At 43.9% G+C, this 19,590-nt stretch overlaps 1 protein-coding gene across 3 annotated transcripts in view; it reads right to left on the reverse strand.

Annotated features, from left to right (window-relative positions):
* The window catches only part of ptch1 (patched 1), a 52,960-nt gene extending 41,144 nt beyond the window's left edge, over positions 1-11,816 (reverse strand). For 2 of the 3 annotated variants that reach the window (XM_071518320.1, XM_071518318.1), the window contains exons 1-2: positions 9,549-10,074; positions 7,500-7,692 (exon numbers count right to left, since the gene is read on the reverse strand). In XM_071518320.1, coding sequence (XP_071374421.1) covers positions 7,500-7,692; positions 9,549-9,719 — 364 coding nt within the window. In that variant the 5' untranslated portion in view covers positions 9,720-10,074. Of the gene's footprint in view, positions 1-7,499; positions 7,693-9,548; positions 10,075-11,734 lie in introns of those variants that run through there. The other variant, XM_071518321.1, reaches the window with a different exon arrangement.
* Positions 11,817-19,590: the final 7,774 nt, after the last annotated feature.

Consider the following 19,590-nt stretch of genomic DNA (forward strand, 5'->3'; position numbering starts at 1 on the left):
AGCAGTGGAAAGAGTAGTAAGGAAAGAAAACGATGAGAGAAAGTCTGTGTGTGTGTGTGTGTGTGTGTGTGTGTGAGAGCGAGTGTGCGTGTGTGCGGCGGTCGCGGTTTCGACTGAAAATACCCAAGATGTCGGGCGAAATGATGTGTTAATTGACGTATGTGACCAAGAGGACACAGGAGATTTCATTTTGATTTTCATTGTGAGTGATTTGAAATTCTTACCGCGCCATAAAATCGAGACAACGAAAACGAGGGACAAAATGTTTTTAAAACCACCCATTCATGGTTCAAATTAGAGCGAAGACTATAAAAAAGCCCCAAATTTTGTGAAATTACAAAAACTCTTTCATCAACTCTAGCAAAAAAAAAAAACATCCTATAGTTTTACATAAGGCCGTCTCTCCTGTCGGTGCCTGTCGAATGCAAGCCAGGTGAGCCCTCTCCCCCTGCTGCATTTACTGCCCTGTGATTGGCCCACAGCCCAGCCATAACAGACCGTGACATGAGCCTGAGCAGCCAATCTCAGCCAGCCATCTCTCTGTCATTTCCTGGAAAGATGGCCCATGATTCCAGGTATCCCAAAATCACACATTCCTAAGTGTGGAGTAGAGAAGACACACGGACGGAGAGAGAGACAGGGAGAGATGGAGAAAAACAGAGAGAAAGACAGATAGAATTCTGTTTCTTTTCAAAGCACTTCTCTCTTACATGATGTTTCTATGATCACAGGAAGATTGTGAGCGCATTAATACCCTGACATTTGCACTCCTGATTTTTGTTACCAATTTAGTTGATATCGGAATTGAAACTTATTTCATTGTGGATCGCTCTGGTGAAGAGTGTAAGCTACAAATGTATAATGTAAAAGACAGAGAAGACTAGAGAGACAATGACAGAAAGAGAGAGAGAGAGAGAGACAGAGGGAATGGGAGAGAGAGAAAAAGAAAGAGAGACCCAGCAGTACATCAGCCTGTTGCAGCATTGGGTCACAGGTGTTCCCCTGTCCCAACACTACAGCTAGCCTAGCAGGACGGCCTCAGCACAGGCTCAAAGCTGGAAGCTGCTGCCTTCTGACGCACACTGACTCACTCTGGAACTCCAACCCTCTCAATCATCTGAGAGGGGAAACGTTTTATATTATTGTATCATTATGTCTCGTGTGTGTGTGTGTATGTGTGTGTGTGGCAGTGGCGTAATTGCTGTTGTTACAAGATTCAATGACGTTGTGCCGTAGGAATTGCAATGAACTGAGCTGCGACGTAACCCGTGCGTACCAGAAGGCCTAACATAACACACACACATGGGCAAACGTTCTGGCGACACACACAATTTGGAGAAATCTACAGTACGTTCACATGAAAAACTCTCTGTGCTGCAGTCTGAAAAGCATCAATCCACACCCCAATCTCTCTCCTAGTGTACCGCAGGCATTGCAGCCAAAACACAAACACACTACCGCTACTATACTCCTGCTTCTCCCCCCTACTCTCTCACTCTCTCTCTCTCTCTCTCTGCTGTTTCATACTTTCTCCGCCCCTCTGGCAGTCAGCGCTGGGAGGGAGGGAAGAGAGGAAAGGGGAAGAGGGAGGGAGGGAGGGAGGAAAGGAGGGCTGCAGGGAAGGAGGGAGGGCGGGAGGGAGGCCAGACCACCCTGCTCTCATGGCAGGGCTGAGTGTTTACATTGCCGTGCCTCACTCTGTAATACATCTGGCATTCTGAGGCCACTCTCTCTCTCCAGCCAGGGAAGGGGGGGGGGGGTGGAGGAGGAGGGGGAGGGAGGGAGGGGGGAGGGGGGGGGGGGGTGCAGGGAGGAGGAGGCTAGGGTAAAGAGAGAGACCTTTTTGGCAGAAAGGAAAAGAGGGGGATAGAAGTGGGAGAGAGAGAGAGAAGGAGGGAGAGAGAGAAGGAGGGAGAGAGAGAGAGAGAGAGAGAGACAGAGAAGGGGGGAAGGGTAAGTCTCTCCACAGTCTCTTGTGGTCGGTCATTCGCAGGGCTCTGGTTTTTGAATAAGAGCGCCCGAAAGAATGCAAAATGTAAACAGAGAGCTTGGAGGCATCTCAGGATGTCGTTTGTGAATGGGAGTGCGTTCACCTCGGGAGCGCACACACACACAGACACACACACACACACACACACACACCCGGACACACATGGAGACCTGAGCGAGTAAACTTTTAAAAGTTATTTCACATTTACTTAGCCAGGTAGGGCTAATATAAACAAAGCTGCTTTCAAATGAAGGAGAGCTAGCTTGAGAAAACAGGGCTGTAAGTCAGTGTACAGTACCAGAGGCACAATGTTTCCCCACACTAAATCCCTCACCAGCTAGCCTGCACTTTTCATCAACTCGTAAAGTTTAACACAACACGCTGGAATGTTATTCCTTCTAGAGAGGTTTAATCCTGTTTGTAGTGAATTGATAAACACAAACTTAATTGAGTCCAGTTTGGAAAATGTGAACGTGTGTGTGTGTGCGTATACACATTTCTGTATATGTGCATGGGTGTGTGTCCATGTAGATGGGTGGGTGCGTGACTGCCTGAGTTTCTGCATGTGTATATATATGTGTGTGTGTGTGTGTGTGTGTGTATGTGTGTGTGTGTGTGTGTATGGGAGAGAGAGAAGAGAATGAAAGAGAAGAGAGAGAAAGATGGATGACTGTGTGTTGTGTATTCTGTGCAAACTAGGAAAAAATATGGGGTGTGGGCACATTTGTGTGTTTGATTGCTTGCGGCTGCTAAATGAAAGCGGTTGGAGATAGAGCATGAGAGATAGAGTGAGAGAAAGAGAGAATGAAAGAGAGAGAAAAAGAGAAGGAGAAAAACAGAGGGATAAAGATGGAAGTACGGCAAAGGAGGCCCATAGAAATAGCCTGCCATGCCAACCCTGCTCAACCACCTACTCACTCACAGAACCAAAACCCAAAACCCAGAGGGAACATGGTCTGTGTGTGTGCGTGTGTGTGTGTGTGTTTGCGTGCTCATGCATGCATCCGTGCTCCCATACACATCAAAAGCTGGATAATTCAATCATGGAAACCACAATCCTCTCAGCAGAGAAGCCACATTCAGAACACTCCTCCTCTTCCTCCTCCTCATCTTCGTCCACAAGAAAGGATGTCAAGGCTTCTTCCGCATGCACTTAACATTATACTGCTCTCTTCTCCACTGCCATTACCAGCAAAACAACAAAACAACCACCAACTCTGTCAGCTCGATTCTTAATCACGCTAGATAAAAAACAGACATCCATGGGAGGGAAAGAGTTGCTTTAGAACAAAGTTTATTCCTATCAGACTATATTCTGAACACTTACATCAGGCTGAGAATGCACACACGCAGGGGCACCGATTTAACGATTCACACCATATTGACTGATTGATCAATATCAGTAGTAGTTAAGTTAAGTTAATGGCAGTCAACTTTCAATGAGATGATAAAAAATATGACTATCATGGGAATTCTGCAATGCAGTGGGCTCAGGCACAAACCATGAATCTCAAACAACATGGGTTTGAGTTTGACTCTTCGCCTCTCTCTCTCCTGTCAGTCTTGAATATAAACTCTGTCCAATAAAGCAAGAATGATTCATAATCTTCAGAGAGTAGACAGCATTCACTGATTTTAGTGACAATTATTATATATCAGAGATTAAAGCAAGATTATATCAGATTCACTGCCCTCTGCTGGAGGACAGATGTCACCAGGGAAACACACACACACACACTCCTAAAATGAAATATTGAGATAGAAGAAAAATGCATTTCTCACACACTCTCTTAATCATGCATGTGTGCACTCATACAGGTAAACATGAACACAAACTCACACACACACACACACACACACACACACGCACGCACACACACCCGCATGCAAACATACAGGTCACAAACAACTAATGGTGACAGCTGCTACTTCTACGCCATTTCTTCATCCCCTCCCTTCGTCCACCCCCCCTCCCCTCTGCTGTGAGTCTTCACTCTGCACCCCGGCCACAGGGTGAGTATCAGGTGAGGTTTTAAATAGCGGGGCCTCTATGAGATGACCTCAGGGCCCCAGGGGTCTACCCTGTGGCCCCTGGCCTCTACACTATGCCCCCCAAGAAAGCGCTCCGGGACCTCTATTTGCCATAGACTCATTTCATCTAGAGTCACTCACACATAACTCTGTACAGTTCAACTCAAGTCCATGTCAGACACTGAAAACAAAAGACATCCTCTTTATCATCATGCCAAATGAAAGCCATAGGCCCCTTTCTCTATCTTGAGTCCATGCTAAAGCTATAGGCTAACCACAACTCTATCCCCAGCCCAATTTACAGTACAGCTCCAGCGCCCTTCTCATCCACTTCACCCCCAGTTTCAACTTCAACCCCTGCTCAGAGCTCAAGCTTCAAAAGCCCCATTTCCAATCTTTCTCCTCCCTTTACCCCCCTCACTCTCTCTCTCTCTCTCTCTCTCTCTCCCCTCATCCCTAACTCAAGGCATAGCCACATAACCACAGCCCAACCCCAGCCACATCTCCAGCCCCTCTCTCTCCGCACAGAGAGAGCGAGAGAGTGAGGGGCCGTCCTACAGGAAGGCCAATGTTTACGCGATACTGTTTTAATTAGAGGCAGGCGGCGCTGCTATTTTCTTTACAATTTGGCCTGTGTTTGCCTTAACCCAGAATGCCAAGGGATGGCTCCACTTTCCATTTGTGGCCGGGAGGAACTCTAAAGGGGGCTTCTTCCTCTCTTCCACATCTCTGCTCCGTGGACGTGGCTTATACTTAATCATCACAAGATCATCCAGAATCATCTACATTTCAAAACTGAAGCTGTGCACGGGCCAATGTGCATGTGTTCTGACATTGTGGGAAGCACAGAGGGCAACCAGCCACATTTGTGTGTGGGGAGAGCCAGATAGCAGACCACAATACTACAACTTCCTGCTTCAGCTAATAATTTCCTGTGAGCGTTGCAGCCGACATAAACACAGCATTTATCTGCAGTGTGGATGCAATCTGCCCCGAATACACGCCGCTATCATTTTCATGTGATCTGGGTAGGGGGAAAAAAAGACTTTAAGACGACTTTATTATCATTCGGCAAATGTTCAGCAAAACACAAAACCCTATAGAGCCTCGGAGGCCGACACAATCGATTCTTTGTGCAAGTGTGTTTAGCTCCCAATTGGTCTCTGTCGCTTTGTCTAATAAACAGAACTTCCTGTGTCTGAGTGTTTATAAACAGTGCTGAGTGAGCGCTGTGTGAGAAGAGACAATCCCTGCGAAAGCTGTGGCACGTGACGGGCCATAGAATAAACACACCGGCCGGCTCTGGTACGCGGCTAATGGTGGTCTGCTGAGGGCCGCAGCCTCCTCGACATGACCAAGCGGCAGGTGACGACAGACACGGGATGAGATCACCCACGTAAAAATGTAGCTCCACTCAATTCTAATGGGATTGAGAGATCTAATATGAGGTGGGTGTATTGAGTGTGTGTGTGTGCGTGTGTGCGCGCGTCCCCAGGCCACACAGCTTCCAGGCGGGGTCGTCCACGGGTCGCCTGTGGAGGGCAGTTCCAAATGAAACATAAACAGCCGTTCTGTCCTCTCCTCCTCTCTCCTCCTCTCTCCTCTCCTCTCCTCCTCTCCGCTCTCGGACGACGGGCCAGTCCCCCAGCACGGCCCAGCACAGCGTTCCACGGTCCAGGCAGAACTAATCTATCCCTCAGCTGTGCAGCCTAATCTAAACAAACAGATCTCTCCCTACCAGCATCTGGAACCCCTCACGTCCTGGGACCTAGGAAACCACCGCAGCCCGGTCTCTTTGTCAGTGTCTGTGTGTGTGTGTGTGTTTGTGTGTATGTGCAGGTCTCTGTGTATCAGCCTGTCTATGCATGAGAGAGAGTGGGACCATGTCACACACAACGTCTAGCAGAGGTCAGCAGCCTTGGTGCTAGTGCATGATCTCTCTCTGATTCAACGTGAAACTAACCTGTTCTGCCAACACCAATTCTATATGGTCTAACTTATGTGAAAGACAGCTTGTTATAGGGTTGTGATGGTCTGCCTAACAGTAGACTCAAGCAAGAACATGGATAACAAATTGAATCGTAGGTTAAACTGCAATGAATTTGAATCCTATGCAATGTCTGTGCTGTAATAACATGGTAGTAAACTATGTATTATCAAGCTTATAATGACCATACTGTTCCATATGGTGCACACAGCCATATCACACATGACCGTGGTCTGACATGGGGAAAGGGTGTGAAAACAGGGTGTTCCTCTCTAACCAAGGCTAAAATCAGGAGTCCTGGGCTGAAGGCCTCAGCTCCCCTCCAACTAAGCTGCTCCCTACTGCGCCTGCGCAGCAGATTAGAGGAACACGCTGTCTGTCAGACCCCTGCAGCACGCAAGGAGAGAGCAGCCAACCCAGGGAGAGAGCTAGTGTGATCTGTATAGGAATCAGTCTGTTCTAATGGTTTGTACATTTCTGATTTGTATTTGAAGGAGGCTAGTCTAAATGGGTTGCCAAATCCTAACAGACTAGCCAGCACAAAAAAGAAAAAAGGCAACAACACACACACAAGAAATGTGTATAGGCTAAATAATATATATTATATAATATATAATTTTAAAAATCCTTATAGCATTTCTCAACAGCTAAAACTGCAGCTCCATTCATGACTCCAATAGCTGACTCTCGCCCTAAGTGCTGGAATGCAGATCAAAGGAAAGGAAAAAAGCGCAGCCCCTTTCCCTTACCCCCCAAACACCACCCATACACACAGTCCTTTTCTTTAACAAAACAGAATTCATTCTTCATAAGCTGTTTCCGCAAAGAACAACAAGTGAGTGGTCTATCCACTCCACAAACACGAGTTCCTGTCCGCACTCCGCTTTTTCCCTTCAGCCGGAGACAAATCTTTTTGGAAAGTTGAGAGCTGTCCAAAACGGGACCACACACAGTCTGCGAGCATTCAACTGCTGGGGGCAGGCAGACACACACTCGCACACTCACACACACTCACACACTCTCACAAAATGGCGGCTTTGACAAAATTTCCTCTCCCCCAAAAGCTGCTTATGAACTTAATTACAACTTTACTTTTGTGTTCAGTTACAGTCACCTACTGCGCGTCGCCCTGTGCGCGCATCCGCCACGGTTTGTGAGCCGAAGCAACAACTTACGATAAATAAAACTATTTTCAAGTTTGACTTGGCCACTTGCCAGACCCTATACAATAAACAATCCCCCTAGCTTGTTTAGTAGCACCCACCATCCCTCCCCACCTCACCCCCACCCCAACCCATCCCATATCCCTCCACGCACACAATAACAAACTGTATCACTTCAAAAACGCATTAATAAATAATACAGTATCTATAATAGAGCATCTTACACCCAATTCATCACACACCCCTCCATATACACTTGCATCAGAGATAATAAACAGTATAACTTCTCAGGAAAAAAAACAATCAATAATAAATGAGAGTATCTTACCTTCCACCCAGAGTTTCTCCACATCCGTCTCCAAATTAGCTGCCCGTAAGCCCACGGCGAAAGCTCCGAATATCATGAGGCCCACAACCAAAAACTTTCCGCAGTTCTTTTGTATGTAACAGCCCAGCCTAAATAAAAGTCTCTGGAACTTCGCTCTCAGCCATAGAGGTGCCTTTCTCCCAGTCGCCTTCCCCTGCGACGAGAGAAGAGTCCCAATGTTATTGTCAACAACAACAGAAAAACACTGCAACACCATGCTTACCTGGACAGGTGAGTCTGTCAGCAATAAAGAAAACAAATCAGCTTTTGAACTGCATGTATGCCACATGGGCTAGGGATGGGCTATCACGGGGGGGGGGGGGGGGTCCCAAAACTTTTCATGTCAAGGACCCCCAACGTGATCAGACCACCAGGCCCCCATTAGATAACACTTAGACCCAATTATGGAACCCCATGTGAGCATATTAGTTTCTACATATGATTTACTATAGAATTGCAAACGTGTCTATAACGTAGGAGGGAAGGGGCAGTGAGAGTTATGATCAAAATAATCATACACACTTATACATTCTCTCACTGTGAATGAAATAACAGTGAAATGAATATGCTGGAGACCCCCGGAAACCACTCAAGGCTCCCAGGAGGTTCCCAGACCCCACTTTGAGAACCACTGGGTTGCTATATCATATCACTGACATGGACAAACTTGCACTATAGTTCTACATGCATGCAAAAGCACGATTTATTAATGCACGGCTCCACGCACAGAAACAGAGCATTAGTTCACCTACATACAGCAGCCTACATTTCCTAAGGCCTCGTTGTGTCACTTCATCGGACAGTGATGAGTTATTAAGATGTTGATCCAGAAAGATTGACAATTATGAGTAATAGGTGTCACCGTTTTGTGTTTAACACGGTTAAAACTTGAGAGGGGTGCTGTTACTCTGCCCCAAAGCTCTGGATGTGGTTGGACCTCCAACGTGGACGGAGGTAAAAAAAAAGAGAAAAAAGAAAAAAAAAGAGAGATAGCTGTCAAATCAGCATTAGCCTATATGACATTTTTTTGATAATAGGTTCTCTCTCTCTCTCACACACACACACACACGAAAAATATATAGGCCAATAGCAATCTTAAACGATTTTGGAAGGGTTCTATGCAAATATCAAAAAGTTATAAGTCCCTATAAGAATATTATAGTGATATAAGAATAATACAATCAAGCACAATAAGGTCACTATACGCTCGCTATTGTGCCACAGATATAAGTCCTTATATTATAGGAATATTATAATATAGTGTTTTTTTCCGTTGAAGTAGACAGACATCAAGGACACCCACGCGCACACATCAAGTGGTGATAGGCCTATATTAAATCCCCTGAAAAGGTGCATGTGGTGAAAGCCACACACACCACCACCACACACAACTCCATTCCCAATCCAGCAGCCTGTGTGATCCGGGCTGGGGAGTGGAGGAGCCATCACAGAGGGACTTACAATATTTGTGAACGGAAGAGGGCAGCCACATGGATTTTTTTTTTCTTTACGCGAGGTGAGCGATTCGCCTAAGTTAAGATAATGTCACACAAAACTTTACTCGGGCACTCAAAAAACTTGCTCAGCTTGTGTCCTGATAGCTACACAAACCGGGAAACGTTGAGCTGGTGACTGAGTTACAGTCTAAGGTAATATAGCCTGTAACTGAAAGTTGCATGTTTTGCCTTGAGACCGTTATAGGTTGGGACGTTGTTTTGGGGGCTGCAACAATCGAGTTATTACAATTTATTTGCAAACACGACCTGCTCCAGCTCCGAAAACACAGCCCGACTGCAGACGAGTAGTAAAAAAAAAAAAGTTCAACAAAACAAAACAAACCCAACCCGGGCTCGCTACAAGCTGGTCTCAAAGCCCTCTATCCCCCTGCCCAGCCCGTCCGCAGCTATATCCCGTTACCTAGCAGCGACTGGACATAGTTTGGGCACTTTTTGCGGCTACAATGACACCAAGACCAAACAACTGCACCATAATAACACGTGAAATAAGCACCTCGGATATTTGCTCCAATGCAAAACCCGCATCGCAGTAACTCGGCCGCTGCAAATACTCCAAATCCAGCGGTGTGTTGCGGGTATAGTTCCCCCTGTTCCTCCGCGTTATCCTCGGCCGATCGGGGTCTCTGTTTTCCTGCTCGGAGGACGCATTAGCAGCCGAGGCCATGTTGCGGGGACTGCGCGATGGTTACCGTTTCCCACTTGATAATATTTCCCCGAAAGCGTGTAGCGATATCCCAAGGCAACAAAGTTTCACTCTCGGTGATCTCACACCCGTGAAGTAGGACTTCATACTCCTGTTGGAGACGGCGAGTCAAAGTCTGCGCCTTCCATCCCAACATTTCGTGATCCGGAGGTCTCCACCGCTTTCACCGCATTCACCGTGTCTCTTAAAAAAAGTAAGTTTCTCTCAAAAAGCGAGGTGCGCAAAGTGATTCCCATACACAAATCGTCGGGTAAGGAACCTCGATGGTCGTTGCATTCTGGTGAGATCTATGTGGTCTTCCCCTGGGCCGCGCGTCACGGCCAACTCTGAGATTCAATAGATGAGGAGAAAAAAGACCTCTCTCCATTTGGAGGCAGAGGAGGAGGAGGGGTGAAAAGCAGAAAAAAAAAAGAGTCGAGATCCCGCCTCTGGGGCTGTCAGATTGCAGGACTTTCTTGCATCTGATTGGTTCCAGAAGGGCAAAAATTACTCAGCAAACACGACTATTATTAGCTGCTTAGCAACAGCTCACTAAAGTAGAGAGACCACCCAGGCAGAGAGACCTCATGTGTGCATCTCCAACTTCAGGGGAGGCTTGCAGAGAGCCAAACCTTCTTGGTGCGTTTGGTTTTTGGGTTTTCCACATAGAGCTGCGTCGCTTAAAGGGAGCATTTCTCTGAGAAAACTCAAGTCCAAGGCAAGGTACACGGTCTATTCGTCGGAAGGGGCCCGAGGAATGTCAGAACTGCAGTTTTTTAACTTTGATTTTTTTTTTCTACCACCACCATGATGGTGGTAGTTGGGCCTCAAATTACAGCGGTTCAAGGGGAGGTCCTAAATATCAGTCTCGGTGCTATAATGTTAGCTCTACTGTAGCATAGGCTAGTCTATAATAAAGGAAAACACGGAGACGACACCAACAGTGCAAAATAAACTCATACTTTGTTGTTCATAGATTAAACTGTTTCTATATTAAAATTACAATACTAAACAAAAATAATGATGTTACAACTGTAATTTTTTTGGAGATGTGAAATCATAATGTCATACATATAGTCATAATGATCAAATATATAGGCATATAACAATCCTTTGTAGATAGACGTTGTAATGATGTCTATGTGTTGAGGTGATAGAGTTAATCCTCCATCCTCAACCCTGGATAAGGATAAGGCTGTATGTGCGGATGCGTGAAGAAGCGCTGCAGCATCCCAAGTGAATTATGTTAATAGTTTAAGTTGCAGTTTGACAATATTAATTATTCGCGGATATCATGCTGTGCCTAAAATTGTAACATTATCAGACTAATTAATTTACCTGTTATTTTTTATTCACAATCAAAAGTAAGGTTTTGGGATCTGTACAATTACGCATGGAAATGATTATTTTTCCTACATCACTTAATGTTGATGTGTGGATGCAGTAGCCTATTATGCAGTAGTAGACCTATTACAATATTACAATATGGATGCAGTACTGGGCTATGTTGATAAAGTTCAATATGATTATTTCTCATACCTGAAGAGACTATTCAAATCACATCGTAAATCGGGTATAAGATCCCAATGCATTTTTTTTTATTAAGCACGCATGGAATGTTAATGCACTGAAATATGAAATTCAGCAACACAGACTCCTTGTTATGAAGTCATTACGAGGTTTATCACATAATACCTTAAGGTCCGCAAAATGCAGGCAAATAAAAAAAAAAAGCCTAAGAACTATAATAGCCAATACAACCACGAGTTTACACTTTTCTTTTGGAAAAAGACAGTATGCTATCAAACCATCTGACACTAGATTGAAATGTAGAACTGGAAGAGTAAAACCGACACAACCCAATAAAGTGTCGGAGCGGTAATTAGCCAGTGTAACCACTTGATGGACCAGAATATCAGTTTATCAGCCGGCCAAGATTTCACACCTGAGGCGTTAAAGCGCTGCAGCGTCTTGTCTGGCTGCCAGGCGGCACTTACCATCTTCCTTCTAGGTGGGGAAAGGTTCCTGGACAAATCAATAATATCCGCCCCCGGTAGACTCCGAAACTTGTTACTTATGATGAGGATGAAAAGAGCTGCTTTATTGTCGCAGGGAGAAAAAAAGAGTCAGACGCATCGTAATCCGTCTTGGTCGCAGGCATCTTGCTCTGCGTTGGAAAAGGTTCACTCACAATTACATGGCTGTTCCTTTTGGCCACGTGGGTGGTCCCGTCCGCTGCATAGGCAGGACCCTTTGCCTATCACGTGATTAGCCCAAAACTGTAAACAGTGCCAACCCATGCACAGCAGCATCCCGTGTGTCAGTGAGTCAATCAGACACACAGACACAGACACACACGCACACACACACGCACACAGGCATAGAGCATAGAGATACACACACACAGAGACATAGAGCATAGAGATACACACATATTCAAATACAAACACATTTGTATACATATGAAGGGACGCACACATGCACACACACAGACAGACACTCACACAGATCCACACACATACACACACAAAAACGCATGTACGAATGCATGCACACACACAGATGCACACATACATACATGCACACAAACACACTTTTGTATTCGTATGAAGGCATGCACACGCATGCACACACATGCACACATACACACAAACACAGAGACAGACACATATGCTTCACATAAAAACTCAAGCATACGACACGCACACACACACACACACACACACACACACATCCAAACAGAAGACGTGTATACATTGGAAGTCTTGCACACATAGGCACACACACACACACACACACAGTGACACCTGCACATACTCAAGCACACGTCAAATTCATGAATTTTATATTGAATTTTGATGCCTGAAAAGTCTTTGGACTGACTGGTGATGACAATTTAAACAACATCACTGTGTGGCTGCAAATACTGTATTTGCTCACTCTATCACACACTGAATGTCTTTTTTCTTAACAAGTCTATTTTTGTCTTGTATCATTGCTTATAAACTGGCCTATAGCCGAGATCACTAAATTCAACCGTATTCTTCTAGCTGGTTTAAACCCTGCTTCATTTCAGATAGTTTCTTTGAGAAAAGCTTAGATAATGGCTGCTAGACATGCTACGGTTTTTATTTAAATAGGGTCGTCAGTTCAGTCCCGTCAGCATTTTCTTCCCTTTGAAATCAGTAGGAAGGCTGGATACAGAAAAGACGACTTCACTGATTACAGAATAATGCAACTTAAATGGCATCAGAGACTCCTAGTGAGGCATCTGAGAGGGAAAAATAAATGATGGGGGCACAAAGTAAGGGTGCGATGTCCCCTAATGGCCCCCGTGTAGAACATGGCCTGGGACGGCAGACACAGGTGAGAATGTTACAGCGGGATATGCCCCTATAGGAAGTAGGGGTACCTATGGCTCCAAAGGCAGGAGTCATAACCACCACACCATATCTGGGTACTAGACACGTTAAGGCCGTTGTCATGATGGTAACACTGTAGGACTCCATCAAAGTGCCGTAGGCGATTGTGGAAAATGGTCCTCTCCTTCAAATACTGTAGAGGTTGTAAAGATATGCCAGTAAAAATGCTCTGGGAGATTATATTGCAAGCATCTGTGTTACCTAATGAAATACGTATGCACATAGGATGCCAAAACACCCTCGACCAAACATGAACATATTTCCTTTTTTTATTTACCGCCATGTGCTAATATGTATCAGATGGACTAAACGTTCACTTTCAGAATCATACCTTGGAGAAATTCATTCTCCATCAGTTTTCTTCAAGAATATGACTCATTAATTGCCTGCGTTGCAGACACAAGTTTGGATTTCAGTCCTTTTGTAAGCACTGGGGGCTGAGTCTGTTTAGGCCTGTAAGTTATTGTCCTTTAACTAAAAGCAGAAAGTTATAAAGATGAAGTAGCTGCCCTGTACTTATGTGATAACTGTATTATCATTTTGTGATTAAAGTTATATATGTGAAACAACGTAGAACAGGTAATTACTGATTAAAAGAATATAAAATTCTTACAAGACTGCAACTGGTCACAGTCATTTTGTAGCCTATCTGCTCATCTCCTCTTATTGCTGAACTACTGGTATCCTCTCTTGACTGTAATTCTACAATTATTTTTTGTTCCATGCTATTTTATTATCGCCCAGAATGCTCATAATGTTTGCAGTTTTTTTACACTATCCCACTTTAGCCTCAGAAATGATTTCATACTTCTAATCCTGTTCAGTTTACTGTAACACCCACCCACACACACACTATCCCACGGAACGCTGTTCCAATGAACTGCTGAACACTCACCATTCGTGCTACAGCTGTATGCCATGTTGTCTGAGTGCACATAAAATGCCTAGAGTGCTGAATGTCTATATGCAGAGGGATATGTATAGTCTACTGTCTATTATATATCTTACATTGTCTCTTTGGAGTGAATGTGAGGTGCTGTTGTCCCTGTAATGTATGTCTGCACATAGATTCTTCTTCTTCTTCTTCTGCCCTAAAACAGTATGTACCTCAGAGACCAGTCTAGAGTCCTAGAGCAACCAAATTAGATGAATAGGTTTCAAATCTCACCGACTAGTGAGGCAACAAAAATTACACCAATCAGTCAGGCGGTGGTGCTATAACAAGCAACTTTATGTTTTGGCTTACGGGTCAGGAATTGCACATTTTTCACTATTTCTTCCACAAAATTGATCCAATCAAAACAAAACTTCCTAGATTACTAGATTAAATCCAAACCATTTTTTCTTGAGGCACAAATGAAGTTGAAAGAGATGACACGCAAACAGCAACTGAGGCATAATTCAAAAAAATGCTAGAGCAACCAAATTTCACATACATGTTGGGATGGGTCCAGAAGTGTGTCAGACAGTTGGCCATGCTCCATAGCACCACCATCAGGCCACCCATGCAATACTACCTAGTTTTTTTTATTTCTTCTACCAAGTTGCCTCACTGTCCACCAAATTTTAAATTCAAACAGGAAGGAATGCATAATTCCTTAATGCCCAAATGTTCAAGCAACAAAACATCATATATATGTTTGCAAAGGCCTAAAAGTGTGTCAGACCACATTTGGTTGTGTTCTATAACTTTACCATGTGACACATTTTCAGATGGCAATATGTCAGGCACCATTACACCTGCTGTCACATGACTTTCACTATATTCTCACTGTAAAATCATTTGCCCCATGGGCTGGGACTCCACTAATGGTCATTTGCAGCTATATTTATGGATATGTCCCTGTACATTCACTGTACTTGATTAATTGACATTGGTGAATTGATTCTGATTCTTCTCTAAGACTTTTGCTAACAAAAGACATTTTCAGGACAGTATATTTGCATTTGTAAAGTATTAAAAATGCTTGTATATATCATTTTAGAATCAAACTCCTCAGCAGTTTTGTGGCTCCAAGGATTTTACTGGTCAACATTCATCTCCCTTTCCTTTATCGCTCATATTTAGCCAGTCCTTTTCCAGATCCACATGGATTCCTTAATGAGGGAAGGAGACGAAGGGTTCATTTAGGAGTTGGAGGAATTGGGCATCAATCCCGGAATGACTTCATCAACCAATCACCTTCTTTGACCCCTGGCAGGGCCCTTCACACCCCTCAAGGCTGGCGGCTGGCTAGCGGCCATGGGAAAAAACGGAAAAACCCTGTTTAGTGCATGCACTTATTTATGATTTGCAGGTGGATTACAGTTCAAAGCAGCAGTGTGCCAGCGAATTAATATCCTTCAGTCAAGACCCAAGTCTCTTTTTAGCCAGGTTCATTGTCAGACGTATGAAAAAAATGTGTTTCAAGTTATAGGAAAACTGACTTGATGTGGAGATATGGATTCATCTCATGATTCAGTGTAATTTCTGAACTATTTCATAGCCATTACCATGAGAAACTATCAACCTCTAACTTAGTTTTAGTCAGAGACTTTTGTGTGTTGCCACAGGGAACAGCAACAGTTTCCAACAGTGTCCATCCACACATCGTTGTAAACAAACTGTCTAGTACATGAAGTCTAGTACATGTTCTCCTAAATCAGTGAGCTTCTTAGTTGACTAGTTATGAATGGAAATGATGAGCCAGCTGTGTTTGCCAGCTATCATAAGGCTAGGTGGAAGAGTGGCACAGTGTGAACAGGCAGCCACTCGCATTTAAAACTATTCTCAGGGAACGCATTGAAGAAAGAAAGAAAGAAAAAACAGCAGAGAGAGAGAGAATGCAAACAAAGCACACCTCTTTATTGAAAACAAATGCACTCAAGATCCCAATTAAGTAAGAATGTCCGCTCTCTCTCTCTCTCTCTCTCTCTCTCTCTCTCTCTCCTCCATTCCAAAGGTTCTAAAAGAGAGAAAACAAATATGGATGCCTGGGAGTGAGGGGTTCTTGGTGATTAAAAGATCATTCATTGAGAAATGCAGACTGCTTATAGAGCATATGTGGCTTTAGCTGCATGGTGTTAATGTTGGGAAACACATATCATTGTTCCTTTATGATTATACCTTCAAAGTAGTCGTACATAGGTGTGTAAGAGCAAGCATGTGTGTGCTTGTGTGTGTGTCAGCATATCATTTGAACACAAAGGTGCGTGTTTGTAAGTGTTTCTATCTGTGTGTCAGTGTTCGTCTTCACAAGAAACTCTCTAATCTAACCCACACGGTGCACCTCCTCCTCTCGGAGGCACCATGCAACCATGCAGGTAACGTTTCCAATATTTCTGCCAAGCCATAAAACTATCCCCTCCTCCTCCATCTTGACCCAACTGCTGGCTCCCCCTGGTCCATCACGGTTGCCTGTGGGGCGTTAGGGGCTGAGCGCACGGTGAGAGTCTGCTGGGATGTTTATGTTCCAGCTCAAGGTTGTCTTCAATCATACACAGAGCTGTTTGACAGCTTGCAGCACCGCCTGGCCTCTGTTTACCTCTCCCAATTTCCGACTGGCTTTGTATGCACAATCAGTGCAGCTCAGAGACGATCCAAGGCAATTCCACAATGCTCCGTTCAGCCGCAGGATGAAGAAGCGGATCGAAGGCATCATAATGTGATATCATAGAAAATGCCTATGTTTGACTGACTTAATCAGAAGAGGTAAACTGACAAGCAGGAAAAAGCAGCCTGCATTCATTTTGGATACATGTTTGAATTCATTTTTCTCTTTGTGTTTCTAGCAGTGCTTCAGATGCTAAATATTATTCATTTGAATGCATGAATCCAATCATACTTATATAGCAAAGAAAGTAAGTTATACTGAAAGTGGGTGTAGCTACACAGTATTCTAAGAACTGGGTTAAAGGGTTTGATCGGGCAGGAGCTCAGATGGTGTTTGCGTGCTTGTGTGTGTGTGTGTGTGTGTGTGTGTGTGTGAGTGTGTGTGTGTGTGTTCTTACATACTGTATATTTTTTAACAAACTCTTAATATGCATACCTTGTGGCCATGTTTCTCAGAAAAGTAAGCTGGCAGCATAAGTGAAAGTGGAGAAACGAGAGGAGGAGTGTGCCTGACAGAACGTGTGGGACTGCAAATAAAAGACTTAAATTTGTTGGACATTATGGATATTGATTTGCGGACATTTAACCACTTAAACTCCCATTAATTCCATTTGGACTGCACACAGCAAGCCACTGCTGCAATTGGCCTGTATTTGTCTTGAGGTCTGGGATAGACAATGTTGGAGCTGGCTGGTATTTAGACAAGGCAGTGGTCTGTTCTGCAGAACTGGCCTGAGAAGCTGTAATTTTTGGAAGTGAGTTCAGCCTCCAACGTTAACAGGAAACGTGTGCTGCTCTGAATGTATACACATGGCCTCAACAAATAAGCAGCATAATACAATATCAATGCTGTGGCTCCACAGAAAGAGAGGAGAAAAGAAAGAAAGTGAGAGAAAGCGAGAGAGAGCAGGCAAACAGATGGAGCTTGTTTCTCAACATATCCATTTTTCTAAATTCTGTAAAAAGTAGAGAAAGGTATTTTTCATGGTTCCTCTACAAATCAACTCACAGACACACACACATACACACGCACAAATAAACACTGATTTATTATAAACACAAACTTAACATTTGCAGCAAATTACATTTTGACTGCACACGCTCAGTGCGGTAGAGGGCTTGACTGAGGTGGGTCTCTCTATGAGGCCCTCTGGAAAAACTGACACATTTAAAGGTAAGAGCCTCATAAGCTGTCCAGACCTCTGTTTACTCACCCAGACCTCCTATTCAGATGAGTCTTAACAATGGCGGGAACTGTTACCTTCCTGAATGGAATTCAACCCCATAAACAAGCAGCGTCAACCGTCATTAAGAGAAATTATTTCAACAAGACCGAGGAAGGAGGCGTACCTTTGTCTTCCTTAATTCATCTATTCTCACAGCCTCAGTTGTATAAAACACACATTTCTCAAATTCTCTCTCACCACAAAGTATTTATGTCGTCAATTACGTTTCTCATTTACCAAAACAAAGCTTTTGTCAGTGGTGTGTCAGTAATTGCCTCTCCCCATGTGTAGAAGTTTACAGTTCTGGAATAAGAGTCCTATTAATGGTGACGAAGTGGCATTAAGCAGTATTTGGAATACCAGAGCTCTTCTGAGGTGTGCTTAATAGCGCCAAAACCCGCAATTAACAGGATTTGGTGTCTGTTATAAAAGTTTACATTTTTCTGATGAACACAAGGTGCTCTTTGAAATCTGAATTCAACCCCTGAGTGATGAATAGAAAGTAGGATTTTTACCTAAAATGAATGTAAGAATTTATATTATCACCAAAAGAAATATAATCAATATCTCTTTAAGTAATTTCTGTTTTGGTGAAGTTAGTAATTTAATGTTTCTTGGAAAAGACACTGGCAAAGACTTGAAATTAATGTCAAAAGAATGAGCAAAGAGTGTCCAACAAAATGCTTAATTTTTCACCCACAGACAATGCAGTACATGGAGTAAATTAGACAATGTGTGATTGAGAGCTCCTTTGACACAAACAAATCCTCATTATTGTGACTGGGACGTCCTTGGCTCTTTCAATTATGGTTGTGTTTGTGTCAGTTGTCATGGAAATTAAGCATCCGGACAGACCTATATCTGCTGGGAAACACAGTTTTGTGCAGCTGCGATGGATGCTGGCTTGTTTTGAGCATCTCTAGAGGTAGCAAGAAGGCTAATGAGGACACATCAGGCCTTGTAAAACTCGACCTTGGATCAGTTTTTACAAATTGCTGCTCCTAGGCTGAAATATGTGCAATTGGGAAAATCAATTTTCAAGGTTACAGCTCCTCTGCACTTCATGTTTGATCCCCCTAAAGAGAACTGAAGTGCAAACTAATAACCCCCAATTTACACGTAAGGAGTGGAGAAAGAGACAGGAGGAAGGAGTGAGTTAGTGTCAGAGAGAGAGAGAGAGGGAGAATAGGGTTCATCCATTTCGATATCAGTGTTTGAGATTGCGCTGTGGGCTTGTAGAGTGTGTGTTGACAGCACTTGCAGCCAAACCACTGTGTCTGTATCAACTCTCTGTTGGCTGAGTGTTCATCAATGTGCCGTCGCAGTCATCATCTGCTTGTTTTCCCCACAACACCATGAGGTCATAGCTTAAGTGGCAAATTAGCCCAAACACAGCTCAATCTAGGACATCTCCAGAGATAGCAAGAGCAAAATGAGGAAAGGGATTTATGGTTGGATTGCAGCACATCTGCGGACAGAGGATCATGAAACCTACCTAACATACGCCTGTCATCTTACTATCACACCTGCATGTGTGTGTGTGTGTGTGTGTGTGTGTGCATTCATGATTCATGTCTGTGGGTGTCTAATCTGTTTTGGTTAAACTTCTGGTG

This window comes from Centroberyx affinis, unplaced genomic scaffold (assembly GCF_046629955.1).
Source record: "Centroberyx affinis isolate AG114_WGS23_722 - 3 ecotype Tasmania unplaced genomic scaffold, CSIRO-AGI_Caff_v1 ptg000563l_1, whole genome shotgun sequence".
Classification (NCBI taxonomy): domain Eukaryota; kingdom Metazoa; phylum Chordata; class Actinopteri; order Beryciformes; family Berycidae; genus Centroberyx; species Centroberyx affinis.